Source organism: Mobula hypostoma, chromosome 2 (assembly GCF_963921235.1).
Source record: "Mobula hypostoma chromosome 2, sMobHyp1.1, whole genome shotgun sequence".
In the NCBI taxonomy this organism is placed as follows: Eukaryota; Metazoa; Chordata; class Chondrichthyes; order Myliobatiformes; family Myliobatidae; genus Mobula; species Mobula hypostoma.
Window position 1 is genome coordinate 88,318,485 of NC_086098.1, and position 24,570 is coordinate 88,343,054.

The window sequence follows — 24,570 nt, forward strand, 5'->3', positions numbered from 1 at the left end:
GCTGTGTAACGCGTTTATTTGAGTTACTGTCATTTTCCTATCAGCTGGAACTAGTCTGTTCATTCTCTACCTTCTCTCATTAACAAGGCATTTTTGCCCACAGAACTGCCACTCACTGGGAGGTTTTTTGTTTTGCCCACCATTTTCTGTAAAATCTAGAGACTATTATATGTGAAAATCCCAGGTGATCAGCAGTTTCTGAGATACTCAAACCACCCTTTCTGGCACAGTCAAAGTCACTTAAATCACATTTCTTCCCCATTCTGATATTTGGTCTGAATTACAATTGAACCTCTTGATCATATCTGCATGCTTTTTATGCCATGAGTTGCTGCCACATGATTGGCTGATTAGATATTTGCATTAATGAGCAGAGGTACTGTTGTAACTCATAACGTGGCTACTCAGTGTTCATTTCAATAATGTTATAGCTAATTATTTATCTCAAGTCTGCATTACCATCCTTTTCATATCAGCTCCGATTCATCAAATCTACCAAAATCTCGGTCATTTGACACACTAGCATTAAGGTAGAGATGCATTATTACATGTGAAGTTTTCCTGCATCATTCCCTAATGAACCGCCTCTGATCCTGACATGAAGATCTTTAATTTTAACTTTCAAATAGAGGCTGTAACTTCGAAGCAGCTGCCCTTTCAATTTCTTTGAGTTATGTATGTTTCAGTGAGATTGGCTCTCATTATTCTTGTTTCCAGTTAATTGAGCCTGTCACCTTTATTCCTGTGTTCCTCAGGGCATTGCTGTCATCCCTTCGATCAATCTGATGAATCAATATTGTTCTGTATTTAAGCCAACTGTGTTGTGTTGTAGGTATGGAGACTAAAATAGCCATGGTATTCCAGCCATGTTGTATGATTGCAGCAAGTCTTTCCAATTTTTTTGATTCCAAACTCTTTGTAGAAATTCTTTTTTTTCCCTTCACTTCTTGTTACTTCTGCATGTTATTTGCATTTAATGTACAAAGACATTCCTATTGCTCTGGACACTGAAAATGTACAAGTTTCTTGCCATCTAATGGAGAATGTTTGATACACTTCTGACTGAAAGGAAGTGAGTATACTGCATTTACTTCATTTTTCATTTTGTATGCACATTGGCTTAACCTGCCTGTATCCCCTGTTATGGGCTCCATTAGGTATAGGAACAGAATTAGACCATTCAGCCCATCGAGTCTGTTCTGCCATTCCATTACAGATGACTTACTTTCCCTCTCAACCTCATTTTCCCACTTCTTCCCATAATCTTTGGTGCCCTTACTAATTAACTATCAACCTCTGCTTTAAATATACCCATTGACTTGGCCTCTACAGCCATTTGTGGTAATAAATTCCATGGACTCAGCACTCTCTGGCTTAGAAAGATCCCTCTTCTCTGTTCTGGAGGGATGTCCCTTTATTCCAAGGCTGTGCCCTGTGGTCATAGACTCTCCCACTGTTGGAAACATCCTCAATGTGTCCAGTTTATCTAAACCTTTCAATAATTGGTGGCACTCTTTTTATTTTCCCAGTTAATTTTCTTGTCAAGGCTTTGCATCCGAAGCATGCTTGATTGTATTATGCTTTGCCCTTTTATCAAATTCATTCATGGGTGATTATCCACGAGGCTTTGATGCTAATGATTGTAGAAAATTATTCAAAACAGCTTGCTAACTCACACGCAAAACACTCCATTACTCTTCTGGCAACATTTGAAATTTTTTTAATACCGTATCGTTTGTTAGTTAACTATCAACCTATTACCTTCTCTGCTTATTTCTCAGTGGCACATATTTACATACAGAATTAGGAAATATTTTTTAATGGCTTTCCTTGAATTGCCCTTAAATAATCTACCTTGGTCAAATTGTTCCTCATATTTAGGTAATTGTCTATTTGCATTGAAAGTCTTGTTTGTTTTTAACAGTATAATACTTCAGCTCAAATTAAAAATTGTCCCTTTCTTCTTAAAGGAAATTTAATATCAAGATTCAAGAGAATTTGTAGGTTAGATTTGGGTACTAATAACAGCGGTCCCCAACCACCGAGCATGTGCTACCGGGCCGCGAGGAAACGATATGAGTCAGCTGCACCTTTCCTCATTCCCTGTCACGCACTGTTGAACTTGAACATAGGGTTGCCAACTGTCCCGTATTTGCAGGGACATCCTGTATATTGGGCTAAATTGGTTTGTCCCATACGGGACCGTCCTTGTCCTATATTTACCCCACGAAGGCAGAGCGTTCCTATGAAACCTTTCGTGCCGAAATGATGTAAAGCAAAGAAGCAATTACCATTAATTTATATGGGAAATATTTTTGAGCGTTCCTAGACCCAAAAAATAACTTACCAAATTATACCAAATAATACATAAAACCTAAAATAACACTAACAAATAGTAAAAGCAGGAATGATATGATTAATACACAACCTATATAAAGTAGAAATAATGTATGTACAGTATAGTCGGGAAGATTAAGCCAAAACCGATCTGTGGGGGAAAAAAAATTGGCATGTGTGCGCAGGTGCCCGCGCAAGGCTTCATGGTCATGGTAGTCTTTCTTGGGGTAAACACAAGTGTCCCATATTTGACTGCTACTTTTGTCCCTTATTTGGGAGTGAGAAAGTTGGCAACCCTAATTGTAAAAGACATGTTGAGGTGAGTTTAACCCTACTAGAACACCTCCCCACCCTCCCGGTCAGTCCGCAAGAATATTGTCAAAATTAAACCAGTCCGCGGTGCAAAAAAGGTTGGGGACCCTGCTAATAAAATTAAAGATAATATTTAAGAATGAAGTCCAGATCATGAATGGAATAAACACGAGATAATCTGCAGATGCTGGAAATCCAGAGTAACAAATACAAACTGCTGGAGGAATAAACATCAAAGTTGCTGGTGAACGCAGCAGGCCAAGCAGCATCTATAGGAAGAGGCGCAGTCGACGTTTCAGGCCGAGACCCTTCGTCAGGACTAACTGAAGGAAGAGTGAGTAAGGGATTTGAAAGCTGGAGGGGGAGGGGGAGATGCAAAATGATGGGAGAAGACAGGAGGGGGAGGGATAGAGCCGAGAGCTGGACAGGTGATAGGCAAAAGGGGATACGAGAGGATCATGGGACAGGAGGTCCGGGAAGAAAGACGGGGGTGGGGGGACCCAGAGGATGGGCAAGAGGTATATTCAGAGGGACAGAGGGAGAAAAAGGAGAGTGAGAGAAAGAATGTGTGCATAAAAATGAGTAACAGATGGGGTACGAGGGGGAGGTGGGGCCTTAGCGGAAGTTAGAGAAGTCAATGTTCCTGCCATCAGGTTGGAGGCTACCCAGACGGAATATAAGGTGTTGTTCCTCCAACCTGAATGTGGCTTCATCTTTACAGTAGAGGAGGCCGTGGATAGACATGTCAGAATGGGAATGGGATGTGGAATTAAAATGTGTGGCCACTGGGAGATCCTGCTTTCTCTGGCGGACAGAGCGTAGATGTTCAGCAAAGCGGTCTCCCAGTCTGCGTCGGGTCTCACCAATATATAAAAGGCCACATCGGGAGCACCGGACGCAGTATATCACCCCAGTCGACTCACAGGTGAAGTGATGCCTCACCTGGAAGGACTGTTTGGGGCCCTGAATGGTGGTAAGGGAGGAAGTGTAAGGGCATGTGTAGCACTTGTTCCGCTTACACGGATAAGTGCCAGGAGGGAGATCAGTGGGGAGGGATGGGGGGGGACGAATGGACAAGGGAGTTGTGTAGGGAGTGAACCCTGCGGAATGCAGAGAGAGGGGGGGAGGGAATGTTGTGCTTAGTGGTGGGATCCCGTTGGAGGTGGCGGAAGTTACGGAGAATAATATGTTGGACCCGGAGGCTGGTGGGGTGGTAGGTGAGGACCAGGGGAACCCTATTCCTCGTGGGGTGGTGGGAGGATGGAGTGAGAGCAGATGTACATGAAATGGGGGAGATGCGTTTAAGAGCAGAGTTGATAGTGGAGGAAGGGAAGCCCCTTTCTTTAAAAAAGGAAGACATCTCCCTCGTCCTAGAATGAAAAGCCTCATCCTGAGAGCAGATGCGGCGGAGACGGAGGAATTGAAAGAAGGGGATGGCGTTTTTGCAAGAGACAGGGTGAGAAGAGGAATAGTCCAGATAGCTGTGAGAGTCAGTAGGCTTATAGTAGACATCAGTGGATAAGCTGTCCCCAGAGACAGAGACAGAAAGATCTAGAAAGGGGAGGGAGGTGTCGGAAATGGACCAGGTAAACTTGAGGGCAAGGTGAAAGTTGGAGGCAAAGTTAATAAAGTCAACGAGTTCTGCATGCGTGCAGGAAGCAGCGCCAATGCAGTCGTCGATGTAGCGAAGGAAAAGTGGGGGAGTCGTGGGCACCCGTATGAGTCCTAGCTATGCCTGCCTTTTTGTTGGCGTTGTGGAACAATCTATGTTCCGTGCCTATTCTGGTATCTGTCTCCCACTTTTCCTTCGCTACATCGACGACTGCATTGGCGCTGCTTCCTGCACGCAAGCTGAGCTCGTTGACTTTATTAACTTTGCCTCCAGCTTTCATCCTGCCCTCGAGTTTGCCTGGTCCATTTCCGACACCACCCTCCCCTTTCTAGATCTTTCTGTCTCTGTCTCTGGAGACAGCTTATCTACTGATGTCTACTATAAGCCTACTGACTCTCACAGCTATCTGGACTATTCCTCTTCTCACCCTGTCTCTTGCAAAAACGCCATCCCCTTCTCGCAATTCCTCCGTCTCCGCCGCATCTGCTCTCAGGATGAGGCTTTTCATTCTAGGATGAGGGAGATGTCTTCATTTTTTAAAGAAAGGGGCTTCCCTTCCTCCACTATCAACTCTGCTCTTAAACGCATCTCCCCCATTTCACGTACATCTGCTCTCACTCCATCCTCCCACCACCCCACTAGGAATATGGTTCCCCTGGTCCTCACCTACCACCCCACCAGCCTCCGGGTCCAACATATTATTCTCCGTAACTTCTGCCACCTCCAACGGGATCCCACCACTAAGCTCATCTTTCCCTCCCCCCCTCTCTCTGCATTCCGCAGGGATCGCTCCCTACACAACTCCCTTGTCCATTCGTCCCCCCCATCCCTCCCCACTGATCTCCCTCCTGGCACTTATCCGTGTAAGCGGAACAAGTGCTACACATGCCCTTACACTTCCTCCCTTACCACCATTCAGGGCCCCAAACAGTCCTTCCAGGTGAGGCATCACTTCACCTGTGAGTCGACTGGGGTGATATACTGCGTCCGGTGCTCCCGATGTGGCCTTTTATATATTGGTGAGATCCGACGCAGACTGGGAGACCGCTTTGCTGAACATCTACGCTATGTCCGCCAGAGAAAGCAGGATCTCCCAGTGGCCACACATTTTAATTCCACATCCCATTCCCATTCTGACATGTCTATCCACGGCCTCCTCTACTGTAAAGATGAAGCCACACTCAGGTTGGAGGAATAGCACCTTATATTCCGTCTGGGTAGCCTCCAATCTGATGGCATGAACATTGACTTCTCTAACTTCCGCTAAGGCCCCACCTCCCCCTCGTACCCCATCTGTTACTCATTTTTATGCACACATTCTTTCTCTCACTCTCCTTTTTCTCCCTCTGTCCCTCTGAATATACCTCTTGCCCATCCTCTGGGTCACCCCCCCCCTTGTCTTTCTTCCCAGACCTCCAGTCCCATGATCCTCTCGTATCCCCTTTTGCCTATCACCTGTCCAGCTCTCGGCTCTATCCCTCCCCCTCCTGTCTTCTCCTATCATTTTGGATCTCCCCCTCCCCCTCCAGCTTTCAAATCCCTTACTCACTCTTCCTTCAGTTAGTCCTGATGAAGGGTCTCGGTCTGAAACGTCGACTGCGCCTCTTCCTATAGATGCTGCTTGGCCTGCTGCGTTCACCAGCAACTTTGATGTATGTTGCTTGAATTTCCAGCATCTGCAGAATTCCTGTTGTTTGCGTTTAAATTCACTACTGCGAAGTCTCTTCCGGTGATGCCTACACCGAAGAAGTTTAGATCCTCTCTTCGACGGGAGTTCAGTGAAACCATCTCTTACTGCTCCCCATCTGTAATTTCTTCGGCTCTTCAACTTTTCGACCACACTTTGACTCAAACTCGCTATCACAGCCATATATCCTTTCTTGGAACGTGCCTCCGTCGCCAACTTACTCCAGTTGGCTTTAGGATTCGTTTCCAAGCCTCTCAATTTGGACCTTCTGAGGATCCCAGGTACTCACATTTTATTGACTCTGCCTCTCGCCGCTTCTCCCGTCAAGCTCTGAAGGCAACGCTCTCCGCCATGAGGAGGTACTTGGTGTCCCTATCCCAGACCCTTCCACACCTTTGGGACACTTTCTTCGCCGTCTGTAATGGTCCTACCCGTTATTTCATCCTCCGTTGGATTCACGCCTGCAATCGCCGTTTTTTTGACTTTGTCATGTTAGGCAAAGATCGCAAGATCTTACATCTACGGACTCCAGAGCCTGCCGGCCCCGACGCTAGCAGGCATGAACTTTCAATTGCGGCCCCTGCCATTGATCTCGGCGGCTCCAACACCTCAGGACATATTCAAAACCCGGACTCCAGCAACGACCATGGACACCTTCACAGCGATTGCGCAACCACCAACTGCAACTCCAGCCTTGAACTCCAGGCCGGGTCTTTATGTGCTGCTGTTGTGACTCCCGTCTCCCCTTCCCCCACCACCACTCCACAGCCCCGTCTTCCTCAGATCCCACCGTCAACTCCTGGGCCCTCAGAGGCTCCATCTTCCTCTCGCCCCAACCCTCCCCTCTCCACTGACACCCCCAGCCTCCCCCGTCCCCCCTCTGATCCCAGCCTTGAACTCCAGGCCGGGTCTTTATGTGCTGCTGTTGTGACTCCCGTCTCCCCTTCCCCCACCAATACTCTGCAATCCCGTCTCCCTCAGATCCCACCGTCAGCTCCTGGGCCCTCAGAGGCTCCATCTTCCTCTCACCCCAACCCTCGCCTCTCCATTGACACACCCAGCCTCCCCCCTCCCCCCTCTGATCCCAGCTCTCATCCGTGCCGGGTCTTTACCATCCCCTCCGACCTTCAACTGTCGGAGGCAGAACGCTCTGTTCTCAGTAAGGGCCTCACCTTTGTCCCCCTTCGCCCACACCTCAGCGAGTTCCGTGTTCGCCATGATGTGGAACTTTTCTTCCGCCGTCTCCGTCTCCGAGCCTACTTCTTCGACAAGGACTCTTCCACCCCCACCGATGACCCCTTCTCCCGTCTTCAACCCTCCTCTTCTTCATGGACACCCCGCTCTGGTCTTCTGCCTGCTCTGGATCTCTTTATTGCTAACTGCCGACGGGACATCAACCGTCTCGACTTCACCGCACCTTGTCCCCATTCCAACCTCACTCCTTCGGAACGCTCTGCTCTCCACTCCCTCCGCACTAATCCTAACCTTATTATTAAACCCGCTGATAAGGGGGGTGCTGTTGTAGTCTGGCGTACTGACCTCTACCTTGCCGAGGCACAGCGACAACTCGCGGATACCTCCTCTTATTTACCCCTCAATCGTGACCCCACTAAGGAGCACCAGGCAATTGTCTCCCACACTATCACCGACTTTATCCGCTCAGGGGATCTCCCATCCACTGCTACCAACCTTATAGTTCCCACACCCCGCACTTCCCGTTTCTACCTCCTACCCAAGATCCACAAACCTGCCTGTCCTGGCCGACCTATTGTCTCAGCTTGCTCCTGCCCCACCGAACTCGTTTCTGCATACCTCGACACTGTTTTATCACCCCTTGTTCAATCCCTTCTGACCTATGTTAGTGACACTTCTCACACTCTTAAACTTTTCGATGATTTTAAGTTCCCTGGCCCCCACCGCTTTATTTTCACCATGGATGTCCAGTCCTTATATACTTCCATCCCCCATCAGGAAGGTCTCAAAGCTCTATGCTTCTTTTTGGATTCCAGACCTAATCAGTTCCCCTCTACCACCACTCTGCGCCGTCTAGCGGAATTAGTCCTTACTCTTAATAATTTCTCCTTTTGCTCCTCCCATTTCCTCCAAACTAAAGGTGTAGCTATGGGCACCCGTATGGGTCCTAGCTATGCCTGCCTTTTTGTTGGGTTTGTGGAACAATCTATGTTCCGTGCCTATTCTGGTATCTGTCCCCCACTTTTCCTTCGCTACATCGACAACTGCATTGGCGCTGCTTCCTGCACGCATGCAGAACTCGTTGACTTAATTAACTTTGCCTCCAACTTTCACCCTGCCCTCAAGTTTACCTGGTCCGTTTCCGACACCTCCCTCCCCTTTCTAGATCTTTCTGTCTCTGTCTCTGGAGACAGCTTATCCACTGATGTCTACTATAAGCCTACTGACTCTCACAGCTATCTGGACTATTCCTCTTCTCACTCTGTCTCTTGCAAAAACGCCATCCCCTTCTCGCAATTCCTCCGTCTCCGCCCCATCTGCTCTCAGGATGAGGCTTTTCATTCTAGGACGAGGGAGATGTCTTCCTTTTTTAAAGAAAGGGGCTTCCCTTCCTCCACTATCAACTCTGCTCTTAAACGCATCTCCCCCATTTCACGTACATCTGCTCTCACTCCATCCTCCCACCACCCAACTAGGAATATGGTTCCCCTGGTCCTCACCTACCACCCCACCAGCCTCCGGGTCCAACATATTATTCTCCGTAACTTCCGCCACCTCCAACGGGATCCCACCACCAAGCACATCTTTCCCTCCCCCCCCTCTGCATTCCACAGGGATCGCTCCCTACACAACTCCCTTGTCCATTCGTCCCCACCATCCCTCCCCACTGATCTCCCTCCTGGCACTTATCCGTGTAAGCGGAACAAGTGCTACACATGCCCTTACACTTCCTCCCTTACCACCATTCAGGGCCCCAAACAGTCCTTCCAGGTGAGGCATCACTTCACCTGTGAGTCGACTGGGGTGATACACTGCGTCCGGTGCTCCCGATGTGGCCTTTTATATATTGGTGAGACCCGACGCAGACTGGGAGACCGCTTTGCTGAACATCTACGCTCTGTCCGCCAGAGAAAGCAGGATCTCCCAGTGGCCACACATTTTAATTCCACATCCCATTCCCATTCTGACATGTCTATCCACGGCCTCCTCTACTGTAAAGATGAAGCCACACTCAGGTTGGAGGAACAACACCTTATATTCCGTCTGGGTAGCCTCCAACCTGATGGCATGAACATTGACTTCTCTAACTTCCGCTAAGGCCCCACCTCCCCCTCGTACCCCATCTGTTACTCATTTTTATGCACACATTCTTTCTCTCACTCTCCTTTTTCTCCCTATGTCCCTCTGAATATACCTCTTGCCCATCCTCTGGGTCCCCCCCCCCCCGTCTTTCTTCCCGGACCTCCTGTCCCATGATCCTCTCGTATCCCCTTTTGCCTATCACCTGTCCAGCTCTCGGCTCTATCCCTCCCCCTCCTGTCTTCTCCTATCATTTTGCATCTCCCCCTCCCCCTCCAGCTTTCAAATCCCTTACTCACTCTTCCTTCAGTTAGTCCTGACGAAGGGTCTCGGCCTGAAACGTCGACTGCGCCTCTTCCTATAGATGCTGCTTGGCCTGCTGCGTTCACCAGCAACTTCGATGTATGTTGGAGGAATAAACAGTACTTTTTAGGCTGAGAACCTTCATCAGAACCTATATTCAGGTATAGGTTGAATTTATTCAGTTGATTCTGGGCTTCTAATTCACTTTGCCGTCTCATCATTGCTTTGATTCTCTTATTTATGTGATTATCTATTAATCTTAATAACAATTTCATAGACACAGCCTTTTGGGAGGAAGAATTCCAAAGTTTCATGAAATTAAGTGGATTTGCATCTCAGAACTAAATAGCCAATCCTTTCTGAAGTTGTGTTTTGCAATTAAACACTCTTCATCAGAGGAAAAAGCTCCTAGATGTTTAATCTCCTAATCCATTCCTGAATCTATGTTTCAATGATGCATTAAGTAAGTAACAGAAAGAGTTCAGCAGGCTTGAGCTCTGAGATCCAGACCAAGGGGCTGGGCTCTTTTATCCATATAAGGAACTGTGTACTCTAATGCATATGTCAGAAGGAATGACACAATGGCAAATTCATCTTAAAAGGTGAAAGTTAGTGACCATCACTGAGCCCTGCCTATAAAAGGAAAGTGAGGTATGAATGGAACGTTAATATTCCAGATGGGGTCAGTAAGAGTGAGGAGGCAGTTGGATATTTGAACAAAACTGATGAATAGAAAAAGCTGACAATCTTTGGCAGCTTTTTTTTTAAAGTAATAACAAATGTAGAGGTTGTTAAGACTTTATCCATCAAACTTTTACTCTGACTTGATGTCCTATTTTTCAGTCATCTGATAACTTGTATTCAATGTGTTAACCTTTATTGTTCAGATGTAGGCACGTTTATTCTATTTTCTTTTGGTTCTTGTATGTGATCTATGGAATCAAAAATGGATTATTTAAAAGATTTTTTCATAAGTCCAATCTTAATGGGATACTAGAATAGAGTTGGTGGAGAATTTGGGAGCAGTGACATCAAGACTGTTTGAAAAGTAGAGCTTGCCACTGCCTTATACAGTTGGGATGACATGTTCTTATGTCTGTGGCATACTGAGTTCCTTGTAAAGTAATTTATAGGTGTTTTTTCTTTTGCTATACTTTTGGGCAATGCAGTTCAGACTCCTACCTCTTACTCCCTGAATTTCCATAAATCTTTTTTTCACCCCTTTCCCCAGTTATTGGTTACTCTAAGAGAAGTGGATTTTTATTGCTTGTGTTACCAGGGCTGCTAATTTTATGTGGTTCAGTTGAAGTTTCCCTTATCCTCCTCTTGTCCTGAAAAATCAATCTACCCCAGCTGTATTCTCTTTGTAGTTTAAAATTTCTAACCCCAGCGACATTCTTACGAATCTTCTCTTCATCTTAGAACCATAGAACCATAGAACATTACAGCACAGAAACAGGCCTTTTGGCTGTGCCGAACCGTTTTTCTGCCTAGTCCTGCTGACCTGCACCTGGACCATATCCCTCCATACACCTCTCATCCATGTACATGTTCAAGTTTTTCTTAAATGTTAAAAGTGAGCCCACATTTACCACTTCATCTGGCAGCTCATTCTAAACTCCCACCACTCTCTGTGTGAAGAAGCCCCCCCAATGTTCCCTTTAAACTTTTCCCCCTTAGCCCTTAACCCATGTCCTCTGGTTTTTTTCTCCCGTTGCCTCAGTGGAAAAAGCCTGCTTGCATTCACTCTATCTATACCCATCATAATTTTATATACCTCTATCAAATCTCCCCTCATTCTTCTACGCTCCAGGGAATAAAGTCCTAACCTATTTAACCTTTCTCTGTAACTGAGTTTCTCAAGTCCCGGCAACATTCTTGTAAACCTTCTCTGCACTCTTTCAACCTTACTAATATCCTTCCTATATTTTGGTGACCAAAACTGCACATAATACTCCAAATTCGCCTCACAAATACTTTGATTTATAAAGGTCAATGTACCAAAAGCTCTCTTTACGACCCTATCTACCAGTGATGCCGCTTCTAGGGAATTTTGTATCTGTATTCCCTGTATTCCCAGATCCCTTTGTTCTACTGCACTCCTCAGTGCCTTACCATTTACCCTGTATGTTCTACCTTGGTTTGTCCTTCCAAAGTGCAATACCTCACACTTGTCTGTATTAAACTCCATCTGCCATTTTTCAGCCCATTTTTCCAGCTGGTTCAAATCTCTCTGCAAACTTTGAAAACCTTCCTCACTGTCCACTACACTTCCAATCTCTGTATCATCAGCAAATTTGCTGATCCAATTTACCACATTATCATCCAGATCAATGATATAGATGACAAATAACAATGGACCCAGCACTGGTCCCTGTGGCACGCCAGTAGTCACAGGCCTCCACTCAGAGAAGCAATCCTCCATGACCACTCTCTGGCTTCTTCCATTGAGCCAATATCTAATCCAATTTACTACCTCTCCATGTATACCTAGTGACTGAATCTTCCTAACTAACCTCCCATGCGACACCTTGTCAAGGGCCTTACTGAAGTCCATGTAGACAACATCCACTGCCTTCCCTTCATCCACTTTCCTGGTAACTTCCTCAAAAAACTCTTAATAGATTGGTTAAACATGACCTACCATGCTCAAAGCCATGTTGATTCTTCCTAATAAGTCCCTGTCTATCCAAATACTTGTAGATCCTATCTCTTAGTACTCCTTCCAATAATTTACCTACTACCGACGTCAAATTTACTGGCCTATAATTTCCCGGATTACTTTTAGAGCCTTTTTTAAACAACGGAACAACATCAGCTATCCTCCAATCCTCCGGCACCTCACCCGTAGATACCGACATTTTAAATATATCTGCCAGGGCCCCTGCAATTTCAACACTAGTCTCCTTCAAGGTCCGAGGAAATACCCTGTCAGGTCCTGGGGATTTATCTACTCTGATTTGCCTCAAGATAGCAAGTACCTCCTCCTCTTCAATCTGTATAGGTTCCATGACCACACTACTTGTTTGCCTTATTTCCATAGACTCCATGCCAGTTTCCTTAGTAAATACAGACGCAAAAAAAACATTTAAGATCTCCTCCATTTCTTTTGGTTCCATACATAGCCAACCACTCTGATCTTCAAGAGGACCAATTTTATCCCTTACTATCCTTTTGCTTTTAATATACTTGTAGAAGCTCTTTGGATTATCCTTCACCTTGACTGCAAAGCAACCTCATGTCTTTTTGCCCTCCTGATTTCTTTAAGTATTGTTTTGCACTTTTTATACTCCTTAAGCACCTTATTTGCTCCCTGTTTCCTATACATGTCATACATCTCTCTCTTCCTTATCAGAGTTCCAATATCCCTTGAGAACCAAGGTTCCTTATTCTTATTCACTTTGCCTTTAATCCTGACAGGAACATACAAACTCTGCACTCTCAAAATTTCTCCTTTGAAGGCCTCCCACTTACCTATCACATCCTTGCCAGAGAACAACCTGTCCCAATCCACGCTTTTTAGATCCTTTCTCATTCCTTCAAATTTGGCCTTTTTCCAGTTTAGAACCTCAACCCAAGGACCCGATCTATCTTTAACCATGATGAAGTTGAAACTAATGGTGTTAAGATCACTGGAACCAAAGTGTTCCCCTGCACACATTTCTGTCACCTGTCCTAACTCTTTTCCTAATAAGAGATCTAGAATTGCATCCTCTCTAGTTGGTACCTCTATATACTGATTTAGAAAACTTTCCTGAATACATTTTACGAACTCTAACCTGTCTAGACCTTGAACAGTATGGGAGTCCCAATCGATGTGGAAAATTAAAATACCCTACTATCACAACTTTGTTTCCTGCAGTTGTCTGCTATCTCTCTGCAGATTTGCTCCTCCAATTCTCGCTGACTATTGGGTGGTCTATAATACAACCCCATTAATGTGGTCATACCTTTCCTGTTTCTCAGCTCCACCCATATGGCCTCGGTAGACAAACCCTCTAAATCTGTCCTGTCTGAGCACTGCTATAACGTTTTCCCTGACGAACAATACCACCACCCCCCCACCCTTCATTCCTCTGCCTCTATCATGTCTGAAACATCGGAACCCTGAAACCTTGAGCTGCCAGTCCTGCCCCTCCTGTAGCCAAGTTTCACTAATGGCTATAATGTCATAATTCCTAGTGTCACTCCACGCCCTCAGCTCGTCTGCCTTCCTCACAATACTCCTTGCATTGAAATAGACACACCTCAGAAGATTAATACCACCACACACAACCCTTCTATTTGTGAGCAACACACATCAAAGTTGCTGGTGAACGCAGCAGGCCAGGCAACATCTCTAGGAAGAGGTACAGTTGACATTTTGGGCCGAGACCCTTTGTCAGGGCTAACTGAAGGAAGAGCTAGTAAGAGATTTGAAAGTGGGAGGAGGAGGGGTGATCCAAAATGATAGGAGAAGACAGGAGGGGGAGGGATGGAGCCAAGAGCTGGACAGGTGATTGGCAAAAGGGATATGAGAGGATCATGGGACAGGAGGCCCGGGGAGAAGGAAAAGGGCGGGGGGGGGGAAGAAAAAACCCAGAGGATGGGCAAGGGGTATAGTCAGAGAGACAGAGGGAGAAAAAGGGGAGAGGGAGAGAGAGAAAGAATGTGTGTATATAAATAAATAACGGATGGGGTACGAGGGGGAAATGGGACATTAGCAGAAGTTAGAGAAGTTAATGTTCATGCCATCAGGTTGGAGGCTACCCAGACGGAATATAAAGTGTTGTTCCTCCAACCTGAGTGTGGTTTCATCTTTACAGTAGAGGAGGCCGTGGATAGACATATCAGAATGGGAATGGGATGTGGAATTAAAATGTGTGGCCACTGGGAGATCCTGCTTTCTCTGGCGGACAGAGTGTAGGTGTTCAGCAAAACAATCTCCCAGTCTGCGTCGGGTCTTGCCAATATATAGAAGGCCACATCGGGAGCACCGGACGCAGTATATCACCCCAGCCGACTCATAGGTGAAGTGTCGCCTCACCTGGAAGGACTGTCTGGAGCCCTGAATGGTGGTAAGGGAGGAAGTGTAAGGGCATGTGTAGCATTTGTTCCGCTTACAAGGATAAGTGCCAGGAGGGAGATCAGTGGGGAGGGATGGGGGGGGACGAATGGACAAGGGAGTCGCGTAGGGAGCGATCCCTGCGGAAAGCGGGGGGGGGGAGGGAAAGATGTACTTAGTTGTGGGATCTCGTCGGAGGTGGCAAAAGTTACGGAGAATAATATCCTTCTCCCTGGGCCTCCTGTCCCATGATCCTCTCATATCCCTTTTGCCAATCACCTGTCCAGCTCTTGGCTCCATCCCTCCCCCTCCTGTCTTCTCCTATCATTTTGGATCTCCCCCTCCCCCTCCAACTTTCAAATCCCTTACTCACTCTTCCTTCATTTAGTCCTGACGAAGCGTCTCGGCCCGAAACGTCGACTGTACCTCTTCCTAGAGATGCTGCCTGGCCTGCTGCGTTTACCAGCAACTTTGATGTGTGTTGCTTGAATCTCCAGCATCTGCAGTATTTCTCGTGTTTACTCTTCTGTTTGTGACTTTGCATGAACTTTTAACATCATCTATTTTCACCCCCGCTCCACTATCTGCTCTGGCACTTTGGTTCCCATCCCCCTGCAAACCTAGTTTAAACCCTCCCCAAAAGTACTAACAAACCTTCCTGCAAGGATATTGGTCCCCTTGTAGTTCAGGTGTAACTCATATCTCTTGTATAGGTCCCACCTGCCCCACAAGAGGTCCCAATGATCCTGAAATCTGAAACCGTGCCTCCTACACCAGTTCCTCAGCCACGTGTTCATCCGCCAGAGCATCCTATCTTACCCTCCCTGGCACGTGGCATAGTATTGTCTTTTTTTAAAAAAATGTTGTTATACAATGGCCTAAATTATGCAGTGAAATCCAGTTACTCACAACTTGGTACAGTTCCTTGTATTGCATTTGCTCTTTTGGTGCTTACTGGGCCAGCCAGACTACATCTCCCTGCAATCTGCAGCTTTTTTTCTTTATGTGCTATTAAGGATGTGGATCATCTGCAACTTCATAACCATGGCTCCTATATTTAAGCCCTTATCTTGGGAAATAACCAGAAAAGACAGGAAACCTAGCAGTGAGTCATGCAAGACCTTATACATATAAGAAGTCACCTTGTCTCTGAAACTCCCATCAATCATTGTTCTTTGCTTCTTATTATTCAGCCAACTTGGCAGCTTTCCTTGGATGGTTTAGTTTATTTGACCAGTATGTTATACGGTACCTCCATCTTTGGAACCAATTTCGTGGATTTGTGCTGCACTGACCATAAGGCAAATGTGTATTCATTTGGTGCTTAAACCAAAATTGCACATAAGACACAGAAATGGCTTCAGCAGAGCCTTGTACAACAGGTTCAAGATTTCATCCTTTTGTGTTGTGATATTAATATGTGTAGCAACCAAATTGAGTTGAGTTTTCGTCATGACAGAAGTGTTTGTATGATGGTAGAAGAGATGCTAGTCAGGAGGATGTCAAAATAGTTAAGACTTGAGTTAGCAAAAGCATGGATGAAAGGCTTAGAAGCAGGTGAACTGATGTGGGTGGATGTAAGAGAATTGGAGCTGCTGTAGATACACAGCTGGAAACAAGTCTCATGTAACTTCACAGTCTTGCATAACTGAGAAGCTGGATGCTCCCCCCTCAACCCACCTTCCCCTTCGCTTGGTCTCGCCTATCAGCTGCCAGCTTGTACTCCTCCTCCTCTCCCCATCTTATTCTGGCTTCTGCCCCTTCCTTTGCAGTTCTGGTGAAGGATCACTGTTAATTCCCCTTCATAAATGCTGCCTGATTTCCCGAGTTCCTCTAGAATTTTGCGTGTGTTGCTCAAGGTTTCCAGAATCTTGTGTTTCTGATGTAACTGAATTTGGGACGGGGCCCAATATTTAATATCAAGTTGGGGGTGAATATATGATATGGACCAGAGGGGCAATCACTTGATTGGAGGTTTGTTCTTGGTGTTTGTGAAACTTGATGCATTTTGATGAGGGGTGGCAAATAGGTGAGGGATGAGCCAGGGATAGATTCTTAGAAGATTCAGTTGAATGTTAAAGAGTGAGAAGAGAAACCAATACATAGAAACATAGAAAACCTACAGCACAATACAGGCCATTCAGCCCACAAAGTTGTGCCGAACATGTCCCTACCTTTGAAATTACTGGGCTTACCTATAGCCCTCTATTTTTCTAAGCTCCATGTACCTATCCAAAAGTCTCTTAAAACACCCTATCGTATCTGCCTCCACTACCGTTGCCGGCAGCCCATTCCACGCACTCACTACTCTCTGAGTAGAAAAAATTACCCCGACATTTCCTCTGTACCTACTCCCCAGCACCTTAAACCTGTGTCCTCTTGCGGCAACCATTTCAGCCCTGGGAAAAAGCCTCTGACTATGTACGTGATCAATGCCTCTCATCATCTTATACACCTCTATCAGGTCACCTCTCTTCCTCCATCACTCCAAGGAGAAAAGGCTGAGTTCACTCAACCTATTCTCATAAGGCATGCTCCCCAATCCAGGCAACATCCTTGTAAGTCTCCTCTGCACCCTTTCTATGGCTTCCACATCCTTCCCATAGTGAGGCGACCAAAACTGAGCACAGTACTCCCAAGTGGGGTCTGACCAGGGTATGATTAGTAGCAAGCAAGTAAAGTTCCACTTAAATTGGAGGATGATTTGAAGGATACAGAACAGCTGCGAATAAGGGAATAGTATTACTTTCAAACGCAAACACTTTCTACCTCCTACCCAAGATCCACAAACCTGCCTGTCCTGGCCGACCTATTGTCTCAGCTTGCTCCTGCCCCACCGAACTCATTTCTGCATACCTCGACACTGTTTTATCACCCCTTGTTCAATCCCTTCCGACCTATGTTCGTGACACTTCTCACGCTCTTAAACTTTTCGATGATTTTAAGTTCCCTGGCCCCCACCGCTTTATTTTCACCATGGATGTCCAGTCCTTATATACTTCCATCCCCCATCAGGAAGGTCTCAAAGCTCTACGCTTCTTTTTGGATTCCAGACCTAATCAGTTCCCCTCTACCACCACTCTGCGCCGTCTAGTGGAATTAGTCCTTACTCTTAATAATTTCTCCTTTGGCTCCTCACACTTTCTCCAAACTAAAGGTGTAGCTATGGGCACCCGTATGGGTCCTAGCTATGCCTGCCTTTTTGTTGGGTTTGTGGAACAATCTATGTTCCGTGCCTATTCTGGTATCTGTCCCCCACTTTTCTTTCGCTACGTCGACGACTGCATTGGCGCTGCTTCCTGCACGCATGCAGAACTCGTTGACTTTATTAACTTTGCCTCCAACTTTCACCTTGCCCTCAAGTTTACCTGGTCCATTTCCGACACCTCCCTCCCCTTTCTAGATCTTTCTGTCTCTGTCTCTGGAGACAGCTTATCCACTGATGTCTACTATAAGCCTACTGACTCTCACAGCTATCTGGACTATTCCTCTTCTCACCCTGTCTCTTGCAAAAACGCCACCCCCTTCTCGCAATTCCTCCGTCTCCGCCGCATCTGCTCTCAGGATGAGGCTTTTCATTCTAGGACGAGGGAGATGTCTTCCTTTTTTAAAGAAAGGGGCTTCCCTTCCTCCACTATCAACTCTGCTCTTAAACGCATCTCCCCCATTTCACGTACATCTGCTCTCACTCCATCCTCCCGCCACCCCACGAGGAATAGGGTTCCCCTGGTCCTCACCTACCACCCCACCAGCCTCTGGGTCCAACATATTATTCTCCGTAACTTCCGCCACCTCCAACAGGATCCCACCACTAAGCACATCTTTCCCTCCCCCCCCCCGCATTCCGCAGGGATCGCTCCCTACACAACTCCCTTGTCCATTCGTCCCCCCCATCCCTCCCCACTGATCTCCCTCCTGGCACTTATCCGTGTAAGCGGAACAAGTGCTACACATGCCCTTACACTTCCTCCCTTACCACCATTCAGGGCCCCAAACAGTCCTTCCAGGTGAGGCATCACTTCACCTGTGAGTCGACTGGGGTGATATACTGCGTCCGGTGCTCCCGATGTGGCCTTTTATATATTGGCGAGACCCGACGCAGACTGGGAGACCGCTTTGCTGAACATCTACGCTCTGTCCGCCAGAGAAAGCAGGATCGCCCAGTGGCCACACATTTTAATTCCACATCCCATTCCCATTCTGACATGTCTATCCACGGCCTCCTCTACTGTAAAGATGAAGCCACACTCAGGTTGGAGGAACAACACCTTATATTCCGTCTGGGTAGCCTCCAACCTGATGGCATGAACATCGACTTCTCTAACTTCCGCTAAGGCCCCACCTCCCCCTTGTACCCCATCTGTTACTCATTTTTATGCACACATTCTTTCTCTCACTCTCCTTTTTCTCCCTCTGTCCCTCTGAATATACCTCTTGCCCATCCTCTGGGTCACCGCCCCCCCCCTTGTCTTTCTTCCCGGACCTCCTGTCCCATGATCCTCTCGTATCTCCTTTTGCCTATCACCTGTCCAGCTCTCGGCTCTATCCCTCTCCCTCCTGTCTTCTCCTATCATTTTGCAACTCCCCCTCCCCCTCCAGCTTTCAAATCCCTTACTCACTCTTCCTTCAGTTAGTCCTGACGAAGGGTCTCGGCCTGAAACGTCGACTGCACCTCTTCCTACAGATGCTGCTTGGCCTGCTGCGTTCACCAGCAACTTTGATGTATGTTGCTAGTATTACTTTCAGAAAGGTTTTCATATTTATTATTCAAATTCAAAGTAAATATATTATCAAAGTACACATATGTTACCGTATTCTACCCTGAGATTTCGTCCTCCTATTGGCATACAAAGAAATACAATAGATTCAATGAAAAGCTGCACAAAAAAATACATCTCAAGAAGATTTATTTTAATTCTGTTGGAGGGAGAGTGAGGGGGTTGGGGGGGGTTGTGACTGAATCAAGTTTGAACATATTCAAATTTTGTTTTGTGTTTTATTGTTACTGTTATATGTAATTTCTTTTGGAATTTTTAATCTAATGTTATACAGTTTACTTTCCTCAAGACATTTACTTCTCCCGATTGTTTTACACACTCAAAATGTTGGAGGAACTTAGCAGGTTGGGCTACATCTATGGAAGGGAATAAATGGTTGACATTTCATGAAGTCCTGATGAATGGTCTCGGCTCCAAATGTCAACTGTTTATTCCTTTCCATAGATGTTGCCTGATCTGCTGCATCCCTCCAGCATTTTGTGTGTTTTACTCTGGATTTCCAGCATCTGCAGAATCCCTAGTGTTTTTGATCCTTTTTGTTTTACTGAAACCATATGACCCTATCCAGCACTGGTTTGCTATTGGGAAGAGTTTGCCTCTGAGTTCTATGTGTTTCCACTCACAGGAGAAGGTAGATTCCCAGCATGCTCATGGCTTGCAGGAGTTGGAGTTCATTCGGGGACAAACTGCAGCAGAAGAGGCAAGAAAGTGTGTTAATGAGTGGCTGAAAGTACCAGGTATGCTTCCTTTCGAGTTTCATAGATTACAATTTTAGTTGATCATAATGCTTGTGACTAAGTAGTATGAACAAAGGACCAAGATTAGGGTCTTACAGAATTGCATCCACATACTCACAAACATGTAGAACAGACCACCACAGTACAGGCCCTTTGGTCCATGATGTTGTGTCAACCTTTTTAAGATGATTGATCTAAGATCAATCTAACCCTTCCCTTCTACATAGGCCTCCATTTTTTTTTTAAATCATCTGTGAAACTTTTTAGTGCCCCTATTGTATCTCCCTTTACCACCACCCGTGGCAGTGCATTCCACTCAGCACCGCTCTGTGAATAACTTATCTCTGACATATCCCTCTACTTTCCTCCAAACACCTTAAAATTATGTCTGCTTGTATTAGCCATTTCCATCCTGGAGAAAAGAATCTGTCTATCCACTCTATGCTCCTCATGATCTTGTCCACTTCTATCAAGTCATGTATCATCGGCTGAAGGGGGGGAAAATGTCCTAGCTTGCTCAACCTATCGTTAAAAGACATGCCCTTTAATCCAGGTGGTATCCTGATGAATCTCCTTTGCACCCTCTTTAAAGCTTCCACATCTTCTTTTAATGAGGCAACCAGAATTAAGCACAATACTCCAAGTGTGATCTAACCAGAATATTATAAAGCTGCAGCATTTACTTGCAGCTGAAACATATTTAAGTCTGGCGGATGACTTGAATGTTGAGGCTAAAAAGACTTCCCTGGTAATGGATACATTGAGGGGGCAAAAGAAAAATACAGTATCTAAAAAAAAAAGTACCATGGGAAATCTATCTCAAACCCTAATACAATTGCTTTGCAGGTTCTCTCCTTGAAAGCAGGTTGAGAGTCAGACCTAGCCAACAAATTAGTTATTTGACTGAACTCAGTGGCTGGATGCATATAGATGCCATTTGGTGGGAATAGATTACCTACTCTGCAACGTGGGGAGTTTGTAAGCACACAATGAGAGGAAAGCACAATGTCCTAGAGAAACTCAATAGATCAGGCAGCATCTGTGGATAGGAATAAACAGATGACTTTTCAGCCTGAAACACTTCACCAGGACGTGTATTTGTGATTTACACAATGGAAAGGCTTTCTTTGTACCAATTTAGCACCAAACTGAATTGGTTTAGATAGGTAGTGGGGGAAGGGAAAGAGACCCCAAGAAGCTTTGATTGGGGTCATGGAGAGTGCGGCAGGATGGAGAATGAGTCCTTCTTGCAGTTGCATGGTTCAGAATCCCTCTCTCACTTTTCTTTTAAAAAGGACTTCTTGGAAAAAGCTTTTATTCTATATTAATAAGCACATATCTACTTCTTTGCTCTGGCGTATGAAGCACCTCAGATTTTGCATTATCGCACACCGCCTGCAATGGGCCTGATCATCTGATCCACTCCCTCAATTTCTGACCACCCTCTTGGATTTTCTGGGTGTTAGCTGACTGCTCACCCAATCCCAGACCCTCAGGCTTGCAGACCCCCTGAATGAAACCAATGCAATCCTTCCCCAGGTTAGAACTGTGAATTGCAGTGCGTTAAAAGTTGCGCCTTGGGAAAGAGTTTGAGGTAAAACTTCATGCACTTAATACAATGGCATTAGCCAAAATCTCCAAAAATATAAAGTATTGACGTAGGTTAAAGAATTTCATTGCAGAAATGAAAATGCCCACAGATTTATGAAGGTTCGATAAAAATTAACTAGTACTTTTGTGTCTGCAATATGGCACAGTTCGTGCTGCAATTTCAGCTGACTCTGAAAGTAGGTGGGTTTTGTGAGGATTGAAGGTTGATGTATTCGGATCACAACCATTGATTGACATTGGCACCAATGTACCATACATACTACTGGAGTATTTAGGGGAAAGAACCTGATTGGGGCATGGAGTATGAAAGATGAACCTGTACTTGGAATTGAGTTTAATGTTTATTTATTTATTGAGATACAGTGTGGAATAAGCCCTTCCCACCCCCCTCCCCCCGATTTAATCTTATCTTAATCACAGGACAATTTACAATGACCAAGTAACCTACTAACCAGTGTGTCTTTGGACTCTGGGAGGAAACTGGAGCACCCGGAGGAAACACACTCGTCATGGGGAGAACGTGCAAACTCCTTACAGGCAGCAGTGGGGATGTCACTGACATTATGTCATGAAATTTGTTTTGCGTAGCATTACAGTGCAATACATTAATAAAAACTATATTTTACAACAAGATGTATATAAAAATAAAAATTGGGATGGATGATAGCATAATGGTTAGCACACTGCTTTACAGTACAAACGACATGTTCAATTCCCGCCGCTAGCTGTAAGAAGCTCGAGCATTCTCCCTGTGACTTAGTGGGTTTCCTCTGGGTGCTCTGGTTTCCTCCCCAGTCCAACGATATACCAGTTGGTAGCCTAATTGGTCGTTGTAAATTGTCCCTGAATTAGGCTCGGATTAAATTGGGGGATTGCTGGTTGGCATGGCTCAAAGGGTCCATTCTGCGCTGCATCTCAATAAATAGCGCAATAGAGATCAAAAATAGTGAGGTAATGTTCATTGGTTGTTTCAATCGTCCGTTCAGAAATCTGATAGCGGAGAGGAAGGTGCTGTTCTTAAACGTTTAGTATGTGTTTTCAGGCTCCAGGACCTCCTCCATGACGGTAGTAATGAGAAAGTGCATCCTGTGTGATCTGACTTTCTGAACACAATTCTTTGACAAAGGCAGATCTGTGCAGTTAAAGTGTATATTATTAAAAATTAGAATGGAAACAACATCAAGGTTTGAGTATTTGACTTTTGCAGCAAATTATATGGAAAATTAATAATTTTAATCTTTGATCGGGTATATAGTTTATTTTCATCTGGGTTTTAAATCTCTTCCCTTTGTGCTTTTTCAATGTCTTGCCCTTCCCACCCTCTTCCCTCACTTGCTTCCTGTGCACCACACTTCAACGTATCTGTTAAAACAGGACCCAAGCCTGGTGTTGTCAGTTTTGGCCGTGGCACAGTTAAAAGGCACTTGAATGCATCTGCGACTTGTGATCCAATTGACTGCCCAATAATGAACTGTAACAGGAAATTTGATAATAGCCATCTACTTCTAGGACACTTGAAAAGGTACACTTTTTTAATTTTTTGGAAGTAAGATTTTTGTTGGGTTGCCATTGTGTAAAAGCCAAAATATTGCAGTCGTGACAGCCAACTGGAAAATAACAGAATAATTTCCATAACATTGATAAACATATCAAATGGTAATGCACTGCTACTGAGGTTACTAAACTTTACTGTATGAGGCTGAGATGCCAATGTACAATCTGCTTTTCTATTTCCTTCAGTCTCTGAATTCAATTTAAGACATTGTATCTCAGTTAGAATTTATTTTCCTTTGAGAGATAACAAAGCATTTTCACCAGAATTAAAGATAAAAAATCTGCTTTATTTGTAAACGAAGATTTTCCAAACATACGGCGAAGTGCGTTGCTTGTATTGTTTTTTTACGATGTGCTGGTGATAGCCTGCAAAAGTCACCAGGCTTCTGGTGACAACATAGTGTGCCCACAACTCACTAATTCTAACTCTACATCTTTGGAATGTGGGAGGAAGCTAGAGCACCTAGAGAAAATCCACACAGTCTTGGGGAGAATGTACAAACTTCTTATGGATGGTAGCGGTAACTGAACCCTAATCAGTGAATGCTAATCTACCCTGAATTGGGTGTTAAGCTAAATTTCTCAAACTTATTGATAAGTTGGACAGACTAGATTTGTTTCCCTTGAATATAGATTAAATAATTAAATTAAGGGGTTAGGATAATAAAGAAATCCACAATAAGAGCAACGGAATGGAACACTCATGGCAAGGATTTAGGTTGGAGAACTGGTGATATCTTTAATGAAAAAGGCTTGAGAAAACCCTGGAAAACGTGGACCACTTTCCTTATCTTGGAAGTCACCTCTCCTCCAATGTCGACCTTAATGATGAGATCCTACATCGTCTTAAATGCGCTGGAACAGCTTTTGGACGTCTCCGAATAAGAGTCTTTCATGATCGTGACATTCGAACAGACACCAAGATGTAAGTGTCCAAAGTAGTGGTAATCCCAACGCTCCTGTATGCATCAGAAACCTGGACAACATACCGACGACATCTGAAGGTACTTGAAAAGTTCCATCAACGCTGTCTTCGAAACATCTTAAATATCAGCTGGGAAGATAGAAGAACCAACGTCAGTGTGCTAAATGAAGCAAAAACAACAAGCATTGAAGCCTATGTCATCAAGAACCAACTAAGATGGAATGGTCATGTTGTTCGGATGAAAGACGAACGTCTGCCGAAACAAATCTTCTACTCCCAGCTTAAAGAAGGCAAATGTAAAAGAGGCGGACAACAGAAGAGATTCAAAGACGTCTTAAAAGCCAACATGAAGAAATGTAACATCAACATCAACAATTGGGAAACCAATGCCAAGGAC

At 45.2% G+C, this 24,570-nt stretch overlaps 1 protein-coding gene across 2 annotated transcripts in view; it reads left to right on the top strand.

The window, feature by feature from the left end:
- The window catches only part of znf451 (zinc finger protein 451), a 74,524-nt gene that overhangs the window by 20,157 nt on the left and 29,797 nt on the right, over positions 1-24,570 (top strand). For both annotated transcript variants that reach the window (XM_063040150.1, XM_063040146.1), the window contains 2 exons: positions 19,972-20,083; positions 23,069-23,216. In XM_063040150.1, coding sequence (XP_062896220.1) covers positions 19,972-20,083; positions 23,069-23,216 — 260 coding nt within the window. The remainder of the gene's footprint in view (positions 1-19,971; positions 20,084-23,068; positions 23,217-24,570) is intronic.